The 18189-nt window shown below is 41.2% G+C and overlaps 2 protein-coding genes across 2 annotated transcripts in view; both read left to right on the forward strand.

Moving 5' to 3' along the window:
• Positions 1-1897: 1897 nt before the first annotated feature.
• LOC138416991 (dihydrodiol dehydrogenase 3-like) lies at positions 1898-16218 on the forward strand. The gene is made up of 9 exons (XM_069546552.1): positions 1898-4382; positions 7638-7805; positions 8075-8191; positions 9425-9502; positions 9892-10014; positions 10825-10934; positions 11789-11954; positions 13808-13890; positions 15914-16218. Exons 1-9 carry the CDS (start codon positions 4299-4301, stop codon positions 15954-15956), a joined length of 972 nt encoding a protein of 323 aa, XP_069402653.1. The 5' UTR covers positions 1898-4298; the 3' UTR covers positions 15957-16218.
• Positions 3271-18189, forward strand: part of LOC138416989 (dihydrodiol dehydrogenase 3-like) — a 34966-nt gene continuing 20047 nt past the window's right edge. The window contains exon 1 of the mRNA XM_069546551.1: positions 3271-3288. The gene's annotated coding sequence lies outside the window, so the exon portion shown is untranslated. The remainder of the gene's footprint in view (positions 3289-18189) is intronic.

The following is an 18189-nucleotide window of genomic DNA, read 5'->3' on the forward strand; positions in this document are numbered from 1 at the left end:
GCCAGCAAATTTGGAAAGCAAAGCAGTGACCACAGGACTGGAAAAAGTCAGTTTTTATTCCAATCACAAAAAAGGGCAATGCCAAAGTATGTTCAAACTACTGCAAGTTGCACTCATTTCACATGCTAGCAAAGTAATGCTCAAAATCCTTCAAGCTAGACTTTAGCAATATGTGAACCGAGAACTTTTACAAGTTGGATTTAGAAAAAGTGGAGGAAGCAATGATCAAATTGCCAATATCTCTTGGATCATAGAAAAGCAATGGGATTCCATAAAAACATCTACTTCTGCTTTCATGACTGCTTTAAAGTCTTTGACTGTGTGGATCAGAACAAAAAATTCTTAAAGAGATAGGAATAACAGAAAACCTTACCTGCCTCCTGAGAAACCTGTATGCAGGTCAAGAAGCAAAAGTTAGAACCAGACATGGAACAATGAACTGGTTTAAGATTGGGAAAGGAGTATGTCAAGGCTGTATATTGCCAGCATGCATATTTGACTTATATGTGGTTTACATCAAGCTTGAATCACAGGCTGGAATCAAGATTGATGGGTGAAATATCAGTAACTTCAGTTATGTAGATAACTCCACATTTTGGGCAGAAAGTGAAGAGGAACTAAAGAGCCTTTTGATGAAGGTGGGAGAGGAGAATAAAAAACCTGGCTTAAATTTTAGCATTCAAGAAAATAAGATCATTGCAATCAGTCACATCGTGAGTGAGTGCATGCTAAGACGCTTCAGTTATGTCTGACTCTTTGCGACTCTATGGACTGTAACTGACCAGGCTCCAGTGTCCATGGGATTCCCTGAGCAAGAATCCTGGTGTGGGTTGCATGCCCTCCTTCAGGGGATCTTCCTGACCCAGGTGTAGAACCCATGTCACTGTCTCCTGCATTGACAGGTTCTTTACTAGTAGTGCCATCTGGAAACCCATCCAGTCCCATCACTTTGTGACAAATAGATGGGAAAAAAATGGAAACAGTGAAAGACTTCATTTTCTTGGGCTCCAAAATTGCTGTGAACCATGACTGCAGCCAGGAAAGTAAGACACTTGGTCCTTGGAAAAAAAAATCCAAGACACACCTAGACAGTGTATTAAGCAGAGACATCACTTTGCCCACCAAGTTTCATATAGTCAAAATTATGGTTTTTTCAGTAGTCATGTAGATGTGAGAGTTGGGCTGTAAAGAAGGCTGAAGATTTGATGTTTTTGAATGGTGGTGTTGGAAAAGATTCAGTCCCTCAACAGCAAGGAGAACAAAGCAATCAACCCTACAGGAAAACAACCTTGAATATTCATTGGAAGGACTGATGCTGAAGCTGAAGCTCCAATATTTTTCACCCTAGTGCAAAGAGCTGACTCATTGGAAAAGACCCTGATGCTAGAAAGACTGAGGGCAGGAGGAGAAGGGTGCGACAGAGGATGAGCTGGTTTGATGGCATCATTGACTCAATGGACATGAGTTAGAGCAAACCCCAGGAGATAGTGAAGGACAGGGAATCCTTGTGTGTTATAGTCCATGGGATGCAAAGAGTTATATGCAATATGTCACTGTACAACAAGAGAACGCTTTGTTTTCTATCTTGGACACTCTTCCAACATCTTCAGAGACAGCCCATAGGGTCTTCAATTCTCTTATCTAATGCTCCTATCTTCCCACCTTCTCTTCCACTACAGCCCTCCCAGGTCCCATGAATAAGGACTCTGTGAATATACCAGAGTGATCCAGGTAATCCAGGAATATCTCGCATCTCATGATTTTAATCACCTTTGGTAAGTAGTTTCCCGACCAGGTTCAGAACCTGTGCCCCGTGCAGTGAAAGCACAGAGTCCTCACCACTGGACCACCAGGGAAGTCCTAGGTTAAGAAAATTTTAGCCATACTTTCATCAGATACATTTTCTGCCCTTTTCCTCCTCTCTTCTGCTTCTGGAACCCCTACACTGTGAATGTTAATATGTTCCATTCCCTAGTTAAGGTAGCATTCTTCTTATGTTTTTCCATTCCGGTCAATTATATTGGTAAACTATCAATGTCTATCTCATAGCTGATTTTTTTCAGGTGTTTATTCTTAATGTTTCATTTGACACAAATTCCTCTCTCTTCTCATTAACTTCCTCTCTCCCTGTGAAGTGAAAGTCCCTCAATCGGGTCTGACTCTTTGTGACCGCATGGACTGTACAGTCCATGGAATTCTCCAGGCCAGAATACTGGAGTGGGTAGCTGTTCCTTCTCCAGGGGATCTTCCCAAGCCAGAGATCGATCCCAGGTCTCCCACACTGCAGGCAGAGTCTTTACCAGCTGAGCCACCAAGGAAGCATCCCTATGAAACTAGGTGAAAAACTTACCTGTTCTGGTCTTGCAGGGGTGTCCATGTGTGGACAGATCCCTGTGCAGTCTTTGTGCCTGGAGGATCTGGGGGCAGAGCTGAAGCTGATGTTGGCAGGTCACCCCTTCCCCAGGGCATGCTGGCAGCTTGGTGAGAAGGGAGAGAGAGGTTACACCAGAGCCAAGTGTGAGCAGAGGCTTCTGTGCTCACTGGGTGTCCCCACCCTACTGGATGGTGTAGGTCCCAAGGTGCTGGAGCAGAACTCTGATGGTGGGTCCAAAATCATTCCATCCCTTATAAGTGTGCACTACCCCATCCAGATGTGTGTGTGTATGTTCCTGTGTGTGTTGCTGTGTGTGTGTGTGTGTGTGTGTGTGTGTATTCCTGTCTGTGTTCCTGTGTTGTTTGTGTTCATCATTGGGTACTTGAAGCAGCAGGTAAAAATTTGCTCTTGGTAGATTTATTTCTTGTCATGACTTCTTCATTAGTTTGCTCATCATGCTCCTAGTCCTGGGATCAGCCCAGCAAGAAAGCTAAGGGGGTCTCAGTCATTTTTGAGTCATCATCGTGCCTGGCCCAAGAATTGCTTTCTGATTCTGGTAAATTTATGACTGTTTTTTGAATGCCCTATGTCCCCCGAAGCCACACCCCAGTCCTATTCAGGATTCTATTAATACATGGTCTAATCTATGTCTCCACCTTTATTCCTTTGTCCTTGAGTACCTGTATGTATGTATGTATGTATATATATATGCATATATTCCTCCTGTAGCTGTAATAGCCTCTCCAGCTGCTCTTCAGTTTAAGTTTAGAGTTAAGTGGAACAGACAACAGTCTCCAGGCAGTCCCCAGGTAGGTTGGAACATTGCACATACGGTTTTTTCTGATCATTCTGGTTTGAGGGAGGCAACTGGAACTGATCAAGACTGTACTGCCCCAGGCAGGAGGAGGGTACAGGTGAGTAATATATGATGAAATTTTCTGTAATTTTGTTCTGGATTTTTCCTAGTTGTCTGTTCACTTTTTTTTGGCTATAGATCTTTGTGTGACTGTTTTCCAGAGCTCCTACGAGGTTTTTCAGCTGCCTTCTCTTTCTTGTCTTTCCATGGGAGATTTCCATCCTCCCATCTCACCATTTTGCTGACATCACTGCACATGTTAAATTTTATTTGTCTTCACAATATCCCTGTCTATAAGTGCACTACAATTTCCATTACTCTTTCCAAATTTGTTGTATTTCAATTTGTTTATAGGTTTTTCTTTATGAATAATGTGGGACAGTTAATAAATTATGTAAAATATGTGTCAGTTACATATGAGAGTACTATTAGAGTTATATAACTAAGTACAAGGTACGAACACTCAGAGTTTGCACACTGCATATGATATCTTAAAACTATTAATAATTAACCTCCAATAAGCACTTTGGCCAAAATCTGGTTTCCATATCATGTTCAGGATTTCACCAGTCAGGTCTGTAAAGCATAATAATTTTGCTGGCGGAAAATGTAAAAAGGCAAATTTATTTTCATTTGAAGTTTTGATTCTTCATTAAAGGTTAACATTTTAAAAAATGCTTATTAAACACTTTTGGATTGTGTGATTTGTGTATTTTTGTGTGTTTGTACTGTAAGACTGTTGTTTCAACTGATGTTTGATCGAGATTGGCTTTGTAATAGAAAAATAAAAACTATTGCTTCTGTGGAAGTGTCTAGTCTAAAATATAGTCAATAATTATTCAGCACATGTCATCATTATATAATAGTGTTTTATGGCTAAAAAAAGAGCAAACAAGCTAACTGATTTTAATCCTGTTCTTACTCAATGGAAACTGGTTTAATCATGCTCTTCTTACAATATATCTGCTAACATTGGATGGTGCAGCTGGGGTGTTACCTTCCTGTTATTCCTAACCTGTGAAGAAAGAAGAAAATCCTCAGTCTGTTTACTCCAAGGAGAAATACGCAATGGATCCCAAAAGCCAGAGAGTGAAACTTAATGACGGCCACTTCATTCCTGTCCTGGGATTTGGAACCTATGCACCTCCAGAGGTAACAGTAGCAGTTGTAGGTCAAGATATAAATAGTAGTGGATGTAACATGAGTGAAAGGGACTTGGATTGTCAAGCACTGAGCTCCTGTGTGACTCTGGGAGGGTCACATCGTTCCACTAACCTGGCCAGAACCATGCCCTATGAAAGAGGAGAGAGCATTCAGTCTTCACTCTGCCTCAGGGTGTGAAACTGTGCTCACCTGTAGATTACACTGGGTCTGGGCTCCCCTCCAGTTTCCGTCTCTTTTCCAGCTTGGCAGAAGAGGTGAGACTTGGCTGTCAAGATCACTGTCAGCTGCTTTCCTTTGTGGGTGACTGCAGTTGCAAGCTTTCTCTGTACATTTTATTAGTTTAAGAGCTCTTTCCTGCTTCCAATAATACATGACCCAGAGAAGTATTTGAGGTGGAAGGTCCTGAAGATGAGGTGACTGAAAACTAATGGGAGAGAATTGCTTTTCTACTGTGGGATACCTGCTTGGTGCCAGGCAAGGAACACTCCAGCTGCTTTTTGCCTTGTGCTTCTGTTTCTGCTTGGGCTTCCCTGGTGGCACAGAGGTTAAAGCATCTGCCTGCAATGCAGGAGACCTGGGTTCGATCCCTGGGTCAGGAAAATCCCCTGGAGAAGGAAATGGCAACCCACTCCAGTATTCTTGCCTGGAGAATCCCATGGACAGAGGAACTTGGTGGGCTACAGTCCATGGGTCGCAAAGAGTCGGACACGACTGAGCGACTTTACTTTACTTCTATTTCTGCTTGGAAACTTCTTCTGATGGGAACCTTAGTATCACTTGAGGGGATAAGACACAATCTTACAGGCCAGGTTTTGTAATGTATCCTGGGGTTTCATAATGTGTTTTTATTAAAGTATGGTCGGCAGTGCTTGGTCGTAAGAGGGGTTAGTGGACAAGTCTCTAGACTGCAGGCCAGAAAGTTTGCTGTCTATCTTGTCTTTAGAGTAGATGTGACAGGGACTGGACTTACACTTTGAGGTTCACTATTCTAATTCATAAAGTGGAAAAATTATTAAGAGACACTTTGCAGATAGAAGACAGAACTTGTTTACTTCATAGAGCACATTGGGTTGAGGAGAGGAAAGGGACAGGGCTGTTACTGAAGCTCATAGGCTCATTCCCAGGTACATCCCTGAAAATGAACATCACTCAGTCGTGTCTGACTCTTTGCGATCCCATGGACTGTACAGTCCATGGAATTCTCCAGGCGAGAGTACTGGCGTGGGTAGCCTTTCCCTTCTCCAGGGGATCTTCCTATCCCAGGGATTGAACCCAGGTCTCCTGCATTGCAGGCAGATTCTATACCGTCTGAGCCACCAGGAAAGCCCATCCCCACATGTCCGGGCATTTAAGAAAAACCAGAACTAGACCCAGCAGAAGTCTGTTACCCCAATTATCTACCTCCTTGAAATGGGAAAGATTTTGAATCACATAAAAAGAAATGGAATAGTATTGAGCATTGAAGACAAAGTTAATCCATTTGCAATCACACAGAAGAACTGGGAGGACATTAAGCAAAGTGAAGTAAGCCAGAAATAGAAAGACAAATACTGCATGATCTCTTTGTAGGTGGAATCTAAAATAGTGATACTCGTAGAAGAGAGAGTAGAGGTATGGTGACCAGAAGCTGGTGACAAGCCTGGGAAAAATGGAAAGATGTTGGTCAAGGTATAACCTTCTGTTATAAGATGCATTATTCTGGAGACCTGATGTACAGCAAGTTGACTATAGTTAAAAATAATGGGCTATATCTTGAGATTTTTGTAGAGACTAGATCTATATCTTCTTACAAGCACTTCTAAAAGGTAGCTATGTGAGGTGATGGTGTTAACTAGCTTGCTTGTGGTAATTATTAACAATGGATACTTATATGAGTATAATCCTGCGAAATGCTAAGCTGGATGAAGCTCAGGCTGGCATCAAGATTGCCGTGAGAAATATCAGTAACCACAGATATGCAAACGACACCACCATAATGGCAGAAAGTGAAGAGGAATTAAACAGCCTCTTGATGAAGGTGAAAGTGGAGAGTGAAAAACCTGGCTTACAACTCCACATTTGAAAAACTATGATCATGGCATCCTGTCCCATAACTTTATGGCAAATAGATGGGGAAACAATGGAAACAGTGACAGACTATTTTTTTTTTTTTGTCTCCAAAATTACTGTGAATGGTGTGTAGCCAGAAAATTAAAAGACACTTGTTCCTTGGAAGAAAAGCTATAACAAACTTGGACAGTGTATTAAAAAGCAGAGACATTACTTTGCCCACAGAGGTACATATTGTAAAAGCTATGGTTTTTCCAGTAGTCATATTCGTGTATGGATGTAAGTGCTGGACCATAAAGAAGGCTGTGCACCAAAGAATTGATGCATTTGATCAGTGATGTTGGAGAAGACTGTTGAGAGTCCTTTGGACAGCCAGCAGATCAAACTAGTCAATCCTAAAGGAAATCAACCCTGAATATTCCTTGGAATGACTGATGCTAAAGCTGAAGCTCCAACACTTTGGCTACTTAATGCTAGTGACAACCCATGGGAAAACACCCTGAATCTGGGAAAGATTTAGAGCAAGAGGAGAAGGAGGGGACAGAGGATGAGATGGTTTGATGGCATCACTGGCTCAAAGGACATGAGTCTGAGCAAACTCTGGGAGATGGTGAAGAACAGGGAAACCTGGAGTGCTGCAGTCCACGGGGTTGCAAAGAGTCAGACACCACTGAGCAAGTGAATAACAAGAATAACTTATATGAGAATATCACATTGTACACCTTGAAAAGATACAGCTTTTTTTTTTTTTTGGTATGTTTTTGGGTGTATTCTGTGTGGCTTCACTGGTAGGTAGAAGTCTCAGAAGCTTTCACCTTGGTTCTTGGTACTTTTACCAGGCACCTTGTAACTTTGCTCCTTTTGCTTCAAACACCTCCCATTATAAATCATATTCATGACTACAACGTTTTGTTGAGTCATTTGGGTTCTTTCATCAAATCCCTGAACCTAAAGGTGGTTTTGCCATCCTCTGATACCAGCAATCAGCCACTGATCACCTGAAGTTGAAGGGTTCCTGGGTAGTGTTCATTTAATTACTTATTAGGAATGTTAAGGGAAACTGTCATGGGTTCATCACTATATATACAGAACTAACCAAAGACATAGAAAAAAGTTGACTCTTGGGAAGATCAAAGCTTGTGCCTAGCAATATCTTATGTGGGTATTCAACTTGTACCTTTATTGCTTATGTAGGTTGCTAAGAGAGATGCTCTGGAATTCACCCCATTCGCTATAGAGATTGGGTTCCGCCATATTGACTGTGCTCATGCCTACCAAAACGAAGAGGAGGTTGGCCAGGCCATTCGAAGCAAGATTGCAGATGGCACTGTGAAGAGAGAAGACATATTCTGCACTTCAAAGGTACTGTGTGTTGTGTGTGTGCCCGTGTGCAAGTGATTGTGCCCAGATGACAATTACAGAATAGGATCCTTTGGTGGGGTTGTTTGGGGAACTATGCTTATTGGTATATTCCTAAAGTATTAGAGTTCCCTGGTGGTTCAGCGTTTAAGGCTTGGTGCTTTACTGCCGGGAGCCGGGATTCCATCCTTGGTGAAGTAATATCCTACAAGCCTCAAAAAAAAATTACCTCGTGTATTATTAATGCAACTTTCATTCTTTAACTTCTGCAGCTTTGGTTAACTTCCCTTCAACCAGAGTTGGTCCGACCAGCCTTGGAAAAGTCACTGAAAAATCTTCAACTGGACTATGTTGATCTCTATATTATGCATTATCCGCTGGCTCTGAAGGTTAGAAATTTGTGTGATCACGTCAATGTTATACCTTGTGTTAGAATGCGTATCAACTTGCATGGATGGTTGAAGAAAGATTTGTCTTAGTAGGTTGAAAGGATGATTACACTAGAGTAGAATCCCCCAAATAATCCTTTGTGATTTTTTTTACTGAGTTTTTTGAAAGGGGTTAATAATCTGAGGCTCTGCCTGAAAAATTAAAGGAAATAGAAATCAGCCAGTTCTGCACACAGTCCTCGTTATGACTCCTGAGTGTCTGGGGATTTCATGAACCAAGAGTTTGATGCAGCTGTGGTGAGCATGACACTGCCTTACGTCGAACATGATGAGTTAATCTTGTCTTTTACTCTTTCAAGTTGAGCAGATTTGGTGGTGCTTCCTCTGGGTGAGTCAAATCTCTTAACTGTATAGGAAGTTGGGAGACATGGCCTACACTCTTGCCTGTCTTCACGATGAGGTTTGTAGACTGCACTTAGCCATTAAGAATGATGGTTTACTTAGAACTCTTGGTTTCAAGTTACAGAAATAAACTCAAGCTATGTAATGCAAAATTGCTTAGTGGACTATGTAGATAGCAAGTCCCAGACACAGAAAGTTTTGAGGATTTGCAGCAGTGTTCAGAAATGTCTCCTTTCTTCTATCCCTTATCAGACACTACTCATGATTTACTTTATTTTTTACTGAACATTTTCCACTGGAGGCAAATATGACCTTGGGGGCAGTTCAAGGCTCATGGTCATGAATATTTGAGAAAATGTGTGGATCGTCCACACTCCATATCCACCTAAAGATAGCCTTGCTGGTTCACATGCCTGCCCTAGGGCACCTGATGCTCAGATGAAAAAGGAAGTCTGATATCTAGCCATATGAAGACTGCAAAGTTTATTCCAGAAATTATGTCATGTAACTTACTGCCATTCCCAGCCCAAAAGGGCATTTCAAAATTGGCAAGTACAAGGAGCAGACAAAATTCAGAGAAGTCACTGTGAGTCCCTTTTAGGACCTAGAAAAATTGTATTTATTACAACATATATTGAGTGTAAGAGATTGGAATAGTCCTCCTTCCTAAAGGTATTGCTGACAACTGCGTATGTGCAAATCACTTTGCAAATATTAATATTTAGAAATTTGTGAAGCTACCTGATGGAGGTTTACTCCCTGGTGCCTGGCAGCCTGTAAATGCAGAGAAATTTATTTTGTGACATGTCTAAAATGAGTGCTTCTATCCAGCCAGGGGAGGAATTATACCCCAAAGATGAAAATGGAAAACTGATATTTGACGCAGTGGATTTCTGTCGCACGTGGGAGGTGAGTCCATGGAGGAGAGAACCAGCCAGAAGAGGGGGAACCTCCTTCATTTCTTCCACCTGTGAGAATGGGCTGTGGACCATCAGACTCAGCAGTTCATGAATCTAAGGGCATGAATGCTGGGGTTGTGGAGAGGAAATCACTGCTGAAATGTTCACAGAGAGGAATGGAGGAAGAGAATTTGGGGCAGTGTAGACAGGTATCTTTTTCCTTCCATGTGATATATCTTCTCTGGAGTTTTTCTAAGGTGGGGAAATCATGACCTTCTTGATAGTCAAGGGTAATTCTTGATGGACGAGTGTGAATACTGATGTTTTTCAGCATTTATTCTTATTCTATTGCCCATTCCAAGTGACTGTTCATGACTATTCACCACTCCTCCCTCCCAGGCCCTGGAGAAGTGTAAGGATGCAGGGCTGACCAAGTCCATCGGGGTGTCCAACTTCAACCACAAGCAGATGGAGAAGATCCTGAACAAGCCGGGGCTCAAGTACAAGCCCGTCTGCAACCAGGTGAGCAGCTCGGCTCCTCTCCCTCCTGCTCTTCAGAACCTCCTTCTTGCCATGGAGCCTGATGTCTGTCTGTCCTCCCCTGCTGTTCATCTGACCTTTGTGGGTCAGAGGATTCTAGAGGGTAGAGCCTCTCTGGATGGTGTGAATAGAATCCATAACATTGTCTCTGTTTACAAACATCTGGCTGGAAAAGGTGAGTGCCTTTCTTCTAAACTGTGGGTAGAACTCAGAACTAGAGGAAGGAGGCATTTCTCTGAGATGGAAGGATGAACAGATGAGGGAAATGTGCCCTGAAGAGAACTGCATACAGGAAGGAAGATGATAAAAACGTGGAATCAGAAGTAAATTAATGAAGAGTCAAAATAGCTGAGGTGGATTTTAAGGGTTTGTGTGGGGTTCTGATGTCTGAATTCTTGGTCTAGTTGTCTCAGCATTTATGAGTCTTAAACAGGGAGCATAGTTCAGAAAAATGTGTTGGAGGTGATGAAAATCATCCAGGTTAGAGGGTGAAGTTAAAGGCTCAAGGTGATACTAGTAATTTATGAAATAGTTACTCAAGAACATCTACTCAAATGTAGAGCACAGCTTTTGATTGCTGTATCAGTATTGGACTGGTTCTCCCATCCATGTCTATCATAAAATTAACTGTATAGATACACTTTTCTCTGTTTCTTGTAAATGTTGACATTTCCAGTTTTCATTTAATGTTTTAGTCTTTCCTTTAGCCTTTGAAAACTTTTAGTCTTTCTCTGTCATATTAATATTGCCTTTGCATATAATCTGCCACCCTTCTCTTTGGGCATTCTACAGGTGGAATGTCACCCTTATCTCAACCAGAGGAAACTGTTGGATTTCTGCAAGTCACATGAAATCGTTCTTGTTGCCTATGCTGCTCTGGGATCCCAACGAGTAAAAGAATGGTATTGAATCCTAATGAAGACATCTGGAGTTTCCCTGAAATTCAATATTTGATGAAACATTTAAATAGCACAGTACTGGGAAATCTCTCATAGGCAGAGGGGAGAGAGGGGTGGGATGAAATTAATCCTTTTATCTTCCCATCACCCAGACAAGTTTTCTACATTGTATTAGCTTGTAGAGTCATCAATAACAAATGTCTGCACTGAAATCTATATAGAATCCCCCAGTTGCGACCAGAGACACAAGGTGATGTCATGATTTACTTATTAACTAATGAACACATTTGTAAAAACAGATGTTGCAAGCCTCACTTAGCCCATATCTAAAATTTGGATAATATGTAACTACTCGGTATATCACGATAGAAAACATTTCAATTTGACGCATTTCTGTGAACATCCTAGAAAAATAATGATGAAATAAACGTGTCTTATTTTTGAGACTACTCAATTTTTATCAATACCTTAAAAAGTGAAATTTAAAAACAATTCCTGGGCTCCTCCTACTGTTTCTCTATTCATGCCCTTTATTGCCAAAGAAAACCCCTGAGAATTAAAGAAAATAATCCACAATTTGGCATTCTGGTCTCAACTCAATAATGCATCTGAATCACCTGCAGAGCTCTGTAAACAAAAAATGGGAAGTGTCTCAGTTGAGGTTCTGATTCAGTTTGTCTTCAGCTCAGCCATGGAATTTGTATTTCTAATAAGATCCTAAGTGATACTGATGCTGCCGGTCCCTGGACCAGACTTTGGGAAGCACTGGTCTGGAGTGGACCTACTTGGTCTGTTTGAGAAGCCTCCTTAGAAACTGCGTAGTCTCAGCTCCTCAACATTTCTGAAATTCCTTCCAGGGTGAACCCAAACCACCCTGTTCTCCTGGAGGACCCGGTTCTCTCTGCCATTGCTCAAAAGCACAAGAAAACGGCAGCTCTGGTTGCCCTTCGCTACCAGATACAACGTGGGGTTGTGGTTCTGGCCAAGGGTAACAACAAGAAGTGGATCAAAGAGAACATACAGGTGACGAGCAGGGCTGTGGGCAGAGGGCTCCTACGGAAAATATCTTAGTTTCTCTGTTCTCAATTGATAAAATTGCATCATGTGATTTTTCTTAGACTGTTTGAATTGCTCTAACAAAACACTACAGGCTGAGTGGATGTGAAAAAATTTAAATTTGTTTCTCACAGCTGTGAAGCTGTAGATCTGAGATCAGGATCCGGGTGGTTGGGTGAGGGCTCTCCTCCAGGTCACAGGCTTCTCCTTGTATCTTTACATGTTGGAGGGGAAACAGAGCTCTCCCAAGTCTCTTATATATATATGATATTCTTGAAATCTCATTTGTGAGGGCTCTGCCATCATGACCTACTCCTCCCTCAAAGGCTCCATTTTTAACACCATAACATGTGAATTTGGGGGCACAAAAATTTTCTTTAACTTCCAAAGCCTTGTGGTTTTATTACTATTTCCCTGAATACTAATAGGCTTTCATCTTCATACATTTAATCTTTTTGAGTTTCTGTCTTTGTGAAGTTCCTGTTAATGACTTTGTCTGTCCACTTTAGCTAGGTTGTTTCTCTTTTGATTTATTTGTAGGAGACAATTATTCTGCCCTTAGCTGTACAGGAAACTCTCCCCAGTTTCAGGATTTAATGCGGAGTTCATTTATGTATCTGAATCTGTGGTTTGAAAATGAGCCTGCACTCAGCTCAGCTGTTGTCCTCTAGGCTGGGCTCTTTTGTGCATTTGCAGTTCAGTGCTGAGCACTCGGGAGTTCTGCTTTAGCAGGTGGATGTGGCTCTTGTCAGAGGAGCCTGAAGACTCCTTTGTATAGTTTTTATTGGCTAGAATAAGGCAACTAACCTAGTCTTCTTTTCAGCACAGTGATATGATTCTCAGTCAGTGAGTGGGGAGAAAAACCTCTTCCTTTGGGGTCACAAAGAGTCAGACATACTAAATGACTGAATAACAAAAACAACTGTCCTTTTCCACGTTTTCCTTGTCAACTCTGCCACATATCAAGTGTCCATAAGTACAATTCTGCCCACTCTTGTCTATTTAACTATTTCTGTACTGTGTTACTGAAGTAAAAAATGTTTTGCTTTTTAGTATGGTACGTTCTTCTATTTTAAGGATGTCTTGACTGCTTTTGACTAGCTCTTCTCTTATTTAAAATTCAGTATCACTATACCAACTTCCACAACAGAATATGTGTTTAAGTCTTTGGTTCATGTTGCATTGAAACAAGAGATCACTTCGGAGAAAATGAATTTCTTTACAAAATTGAGCTTTCCATTTCCATTTGTTATGACGTGAATTTTTAATAATTTGTTGTCCTTAATGTTTAAACCCTTCTCATATCTTTCTCCAGGAATGTATGTACATAAAGGTTTTTTTTTTTAGATCCAATCATAGATAATGAGTAGTTTGATATCAGATTGCTGAACAGGCTTTCTCAGGGGAGCCTCCTTCCCATATTGCTTCAGCCAAATGCTGTTGCCCTTAGGGTATGTTGGGGAGAGGCAATCAGTCTAATGTCAACTCAGGTTCAAGTATCAAGTCAGGAGTGTCTAAAAGCAGGGTGTTTGGAAAAAAATGATTTTAGATTTCTTCTTTTTTTGTCTCAAGTAATTCACTTGGAAAGATGAGCGACTGATGCGCTGTAATGTTTGTGAGGTTAACAGAGAAGGAGAAGGTGTGGGAAGGGAGAGGTTAGAACTCAGCAGAGGGTCCTAAGCTTATTCATCTGGAAACTGAGAACAGACATGCTTCCCTATCCCCTCTTCTTGTCCTCATCCAGCTGGAAAGTCCTCCAGTCCCCAGGGGGAGGCTGGCTCCTTGGGGGAGAGGTCAATGTGATTCTTCTTTCCTTCCAGGTGTTTGACTTTGAACTGACTCCAGAAGACATGAAAGCAATCGATGGCCTCAATCGTAATATAAGATACTATGATCTTCACCTGTAAGTGACTTGCCTATGTTTCCCACAAATACTGTTTTCTGTAGTAGGCAGGTCAGCAGGAGAGCTTAGCTTTTTAAAAGCTTAAATCTAGGAAAACAGTGCTGATTTCTAGAGTAGGAGTAAACCAGGGGCTTCCTGCAGACCCCAGACCAGAGGTTTCCTCCAGGGCTCTGTCTCTGACCAAGAGGAATGTGATGGGGCCCAGGCCAGCCCATCAATAAAATCACTGAGTTGACATCATGGTGAATTCACTACTTTGTGCCCCTAATCCCTGTGCCTGGTGTACCTCCTCTCAAGGCTGAGGGACCCAGGAAACACAGAGGGCAAGGTGCCTGCAGCCCTGTATTCTTTCAGGGTCCTGTGAACATGTTTAATCTCTATTTCTTTCTACATCAGTGGAAAATTATTATATTAACAATATTTTGTATAATAATGAATCCATCATGAATTGCATTCAAGTTTTGTTGTTGTTATTTAGTCACTCAGTCATTTCCAACTCTTGGTCTTCCATGGACTGTAGCCTGCAAGGCTCCTCTGTCCCTGGGATTTCCCAGGCAAGAATACTGAAGTGAGTTGCCATTTCCTTCTCCAGGGGATCTTGCTGACTCAGGGATCAAACCCATGTCTCCCACTTTGCAGGTGGATCTTTTACCACTGAGCCACCTAGGAAGCCTGCAATCATGTTAACCCCAACACAACTATAAAATGTATTGTAGATGTTTTTTTATGGAGGAGGGTCCTAGAAAGGCCACCATCCATCAGTGCTACGATGTCACATGGGCCTGCCTCCACCCTGTCCCGTAAGGGTCTGGTGGACATTCTCCCTTATGGGCATTTCTTCACCAAGACACCATCTATTTCCTACAAATTGATCTCTTCACTGCCCTTTCTTCCCTATTACAACTCCCATGTCTTCATCCTTGTTGTCTCACAAAACTGAATTACAAGTAGATCTTGAGCTTAACTGACCCTCCAGTGAGTGACTGCTTAGCAGGACATACTCAGGTAAGATTATCTGGGTCTCTGTGGTTTCTTGAGTCAAGACTCACACCAGTGTTGCATTTGTCCATCAGAGGTCCCTGGGGAGCCCCTACCCTCTTGACTTTGAATTAGTCACTAACATTGAATTCCAGCTGCCCAGTTACTGCAGGAAGATGTCAGGATTGAAGGGACAGAGGGCTAATCAAACACGAGATGTTGGAAGGGAATTTAGAGAGAAGGGAATACCAATTATTGGTGAAATGAAGATTTTGTTTCCAGTGAAAGATTTCAAAACTCTCCCTATTGTTTTTATAGCAGCTATCATGCTTCTGATAAAAGACATGATAATTGAGAAAAAGGTGGATACTTACTTTTCTGTACTCTGTTGTGGGCTCAGGTAATGACCTGAGCCAGGCTCCTGGTACTTGGAATTGCTCAGAATGCACTCTTTAATCAATCAAATTTAAAAAGACAAATTCTGAAAGAAAAGTAGAAACATAGGAAAAATGAAAAAAAGCAGTAATAGTAATTACTGCATAACCAATGTTTGACTAAATTAAAGAGGTAATAATCCCGCTTTGAACTGTGTGATTATTCAGGTGCACATGCTAGCTCTCCTATAGACGACAAGTTCCTTAATGGAGGTGCTCTGTATTTTTGGGGTGCTCAGTATTTGCTTATCCATGGATGTGTGGAAAAGGGCAGCTAATTTGTGCACCTTTTCATCAACTAGGGACCGAAGAAGTTCTCCCTGTGTGTGAAGTGGCCTCCACAGTGAGCCCTAGGTCTTGTGCTCTCATATAAATTGTAACCTGAGTCCAACTGCCTGTCACTGTGGAGTGGAGATCACATGTGGATGTTGGGACTGGACGTGCAGGTGCCGTGTGCACACGGAGCAGGCACCTGCAGGTGTGCTTGTTGGGGGAGAACGAGGAACGTGTTTGTAGATTTAGAGTTTTGGCCCATCCTGACCACATTCACAGAATAATGTTCTCTATGACAACATGGCTGATTTAATAAATGAATCATTCTTCTCTTTCAGTTGTGTCGATCATCCTGAGTTTCCATTCTCTGAAGAATATTGACTCTCAGCTCTCACTGTGGTTCTTTGAGAATTACTTGCTTCTAGGACTATGAAGAAGATTTTTGTACTTGGTGGAGGTGCTTAAATGTCTGAATGTTTGAAAGTTTGCCTTTCCTTTAAAAAAGTAAACAGTTCATGAAACAATAAAGGCTTCAAAGTTAGAATACTTTTTTGTGATAGTTAAAAAATGCAAATTACAGAAAGTTTGGAAAGTTGAAAGAAAACGATAGAGAATAAAGATAAGCTATGATTAACCCATTTAATAATATTTTAATTTGGTGCCTCTTCCTTATGATTTTACTGTAGAAATGTGTGTGTTTTCATTTACAAAGGGAAAAGATTTTCGATTATAGGTTTTCTACTCATTTTTAACTTGGCATAATTATCTTGGTAAAATAAAAATATGACTTAAAAATCCAGTATTATATTTTGCTTACTATAAAGCAGCATATCATATTCTTTTATTTAATTTCTTAATTTTTTGCCCATGCTTAGCATTTTGATGAATTTTTATATATTTTGCCATTGATTCATTTGTTGTCATTCACTCATTAATTCAGCAAAACTTTATTGAATATTCTTTAGTAACACATTTATTATCAATAAATATCAATTAAAATGAGAAATTCTTGAGTCTATAGCCTACTGGAGGATAAGACTGTGAATGAAATCAGGAGGACTTAGCTGTTAGAAATGAGTAAGTGCCTGTAGGAGATAATTCTGCACAATCTCTCTCATTTCTGTACATCTGTTAGGCAGAGACACCAACTACCCTTCATCCCACACAACTTTTCATTTGTACAAGAAACAGCCTTGCAACATAGAGACAGTGGCTCCATTCATTATTCCGGAACAGAAAATACTAAGTTCAAGAAGGCCGAGTGTTATGTAACATTTAAGGGACGGCAAGTTGGCTGACATTAATAACAAAGGTCCATCTAGTCAAAGTTATGGTTTTTCCAGTAGTCATGTATGGATGTGAGAGGTGGACTATAAAGAAAGCTGAACACTGAAGAATTGATGCTTTTTAATTGTGGTGTTGGAGAAGACTCTTGAGAGTCCCTTGGACTGCGAGGAAACCCAATCAGTCAATCTTAAAGGAAATTAGTCCATAATATTCATTGGAAGGACTAATGCTGAAGCTGAAACTCCAATACTTTGGACACCTGATGTGAAGAACTGACTCATTTGAAAAGACCCTGATGCTGGGAAAGATTGAAGGTGAGAGGAGAAGGGGATGACAGAGGATGAGATGGTTGGATGGAATCACCAACTCAATGGACATGAGTTTGAGTAAACTCAGGGAGTTGGTGATGTACAGGGAAGCCTGGAGTGATGTAGTCCATGGGGTTGCAAAGAGTTGGACACGACTGAACAACTGAACTGAACTGAAGTTGGCTGATTTGGGTGAAGCTTAGTGAGGTGCAGAGACAGAAGCTGAAGATATGCCAGAGAGATAGTGGCACCATAGGGTTTGTGTCACAAGGGGTTTTGAAAGGACTTTACTCTGAGGGAAATGGAGAATGATATTTTGGGTTCTGAGCAGAATAGTTACATAAATAGACATGCTTCAAAAAAAAGTTACCCTTGTTGCTATTTTGAGATGAAAAAGAGAAAAAAGAGCCCTCTTTTAGGACTTTACAGCAATCTAGGTAAGAGATGATGTTGGCTTGGACCACAGAAGGAACAGTAAGTGTGGTCAAAGTTGTTAGAATAGGGATACATTTAAAGGGCTCCATCAACTAGATTGTCTGACATATTGGATGTAAAGTGAAAGGAAGAGGGGAATCAAAGCTGACTCCCAACGTCTGTGCTTAAGGGATAGGAAAAGGAGATGCCCTTTTCTCAGATGGAGATGATGTGGGGGAGGACTTTTTTTTGTGGGAAGATTATGAGTTCAGTTACAGACATGGATCTTTGAGATGCCTTTAGGTACCCAAGTGAAGATGCATGCACACAGTTGGACATTAAGTCTATTAGAGAAAAGGTTAGGTAAAATATTTATATTTGTGGCTTCTCAAATTTAGTTGCCACTTAAAGCCATGAAACTAGAAAATCAGAGATAATACGGTATACTTGAGTGAGTGTAGTCTGGGACATCACGCTTCATGAGAACCTAGCATTGAGAAGTTAGTTTTTTCTTAAAAAAAAAAATGTGGAGGAACCAGCAGAAGAGGCAGAGAAGAAGAGGCTAGTGAAGTAGGAGGGACTGTTTTTAGAAGGCACATGAAGTA

This window comes from Ovis canadensis, chromosome 13 (genome assembly GCF_042477335.2).
Source record: "Ovis canadensis isolate MfBH-ARS-UI-01 breed Bighorn chromosome 13, ARS-UI_OviCan_v2, whole genome shotgun sequence".
Taxonomy (NCBI): domain Eukaryota; kingdom Metazoa; phylum Chordata; class Mammalia; order Artiodactyla; family Bovidae; genus Ovis; species Ovis canadensis.

Coding starts and splice junctions, on each gene's coding strand:
- LOC138416991 (XM_069546552.1), top strand. CDS start 4,299: ATGGATCCCAAAAGCCAGAGAGTGAAACTTAATGACGGCCACTTCATT. Junction 11,955..13,807: donor GGATCAAAGAGAACATACAG/GTGACGAGCAGG, acceptor CTTTCCTTCCAG/GTGTTTGACTTTGAACTGAC. Junction 13,891..15,913: donor AGATACTATGATCTTCACCT/GTAAGTGACTTG, acceptor CTTCTCTTTCAG/TTGTGTCGATCATCCTGAGT.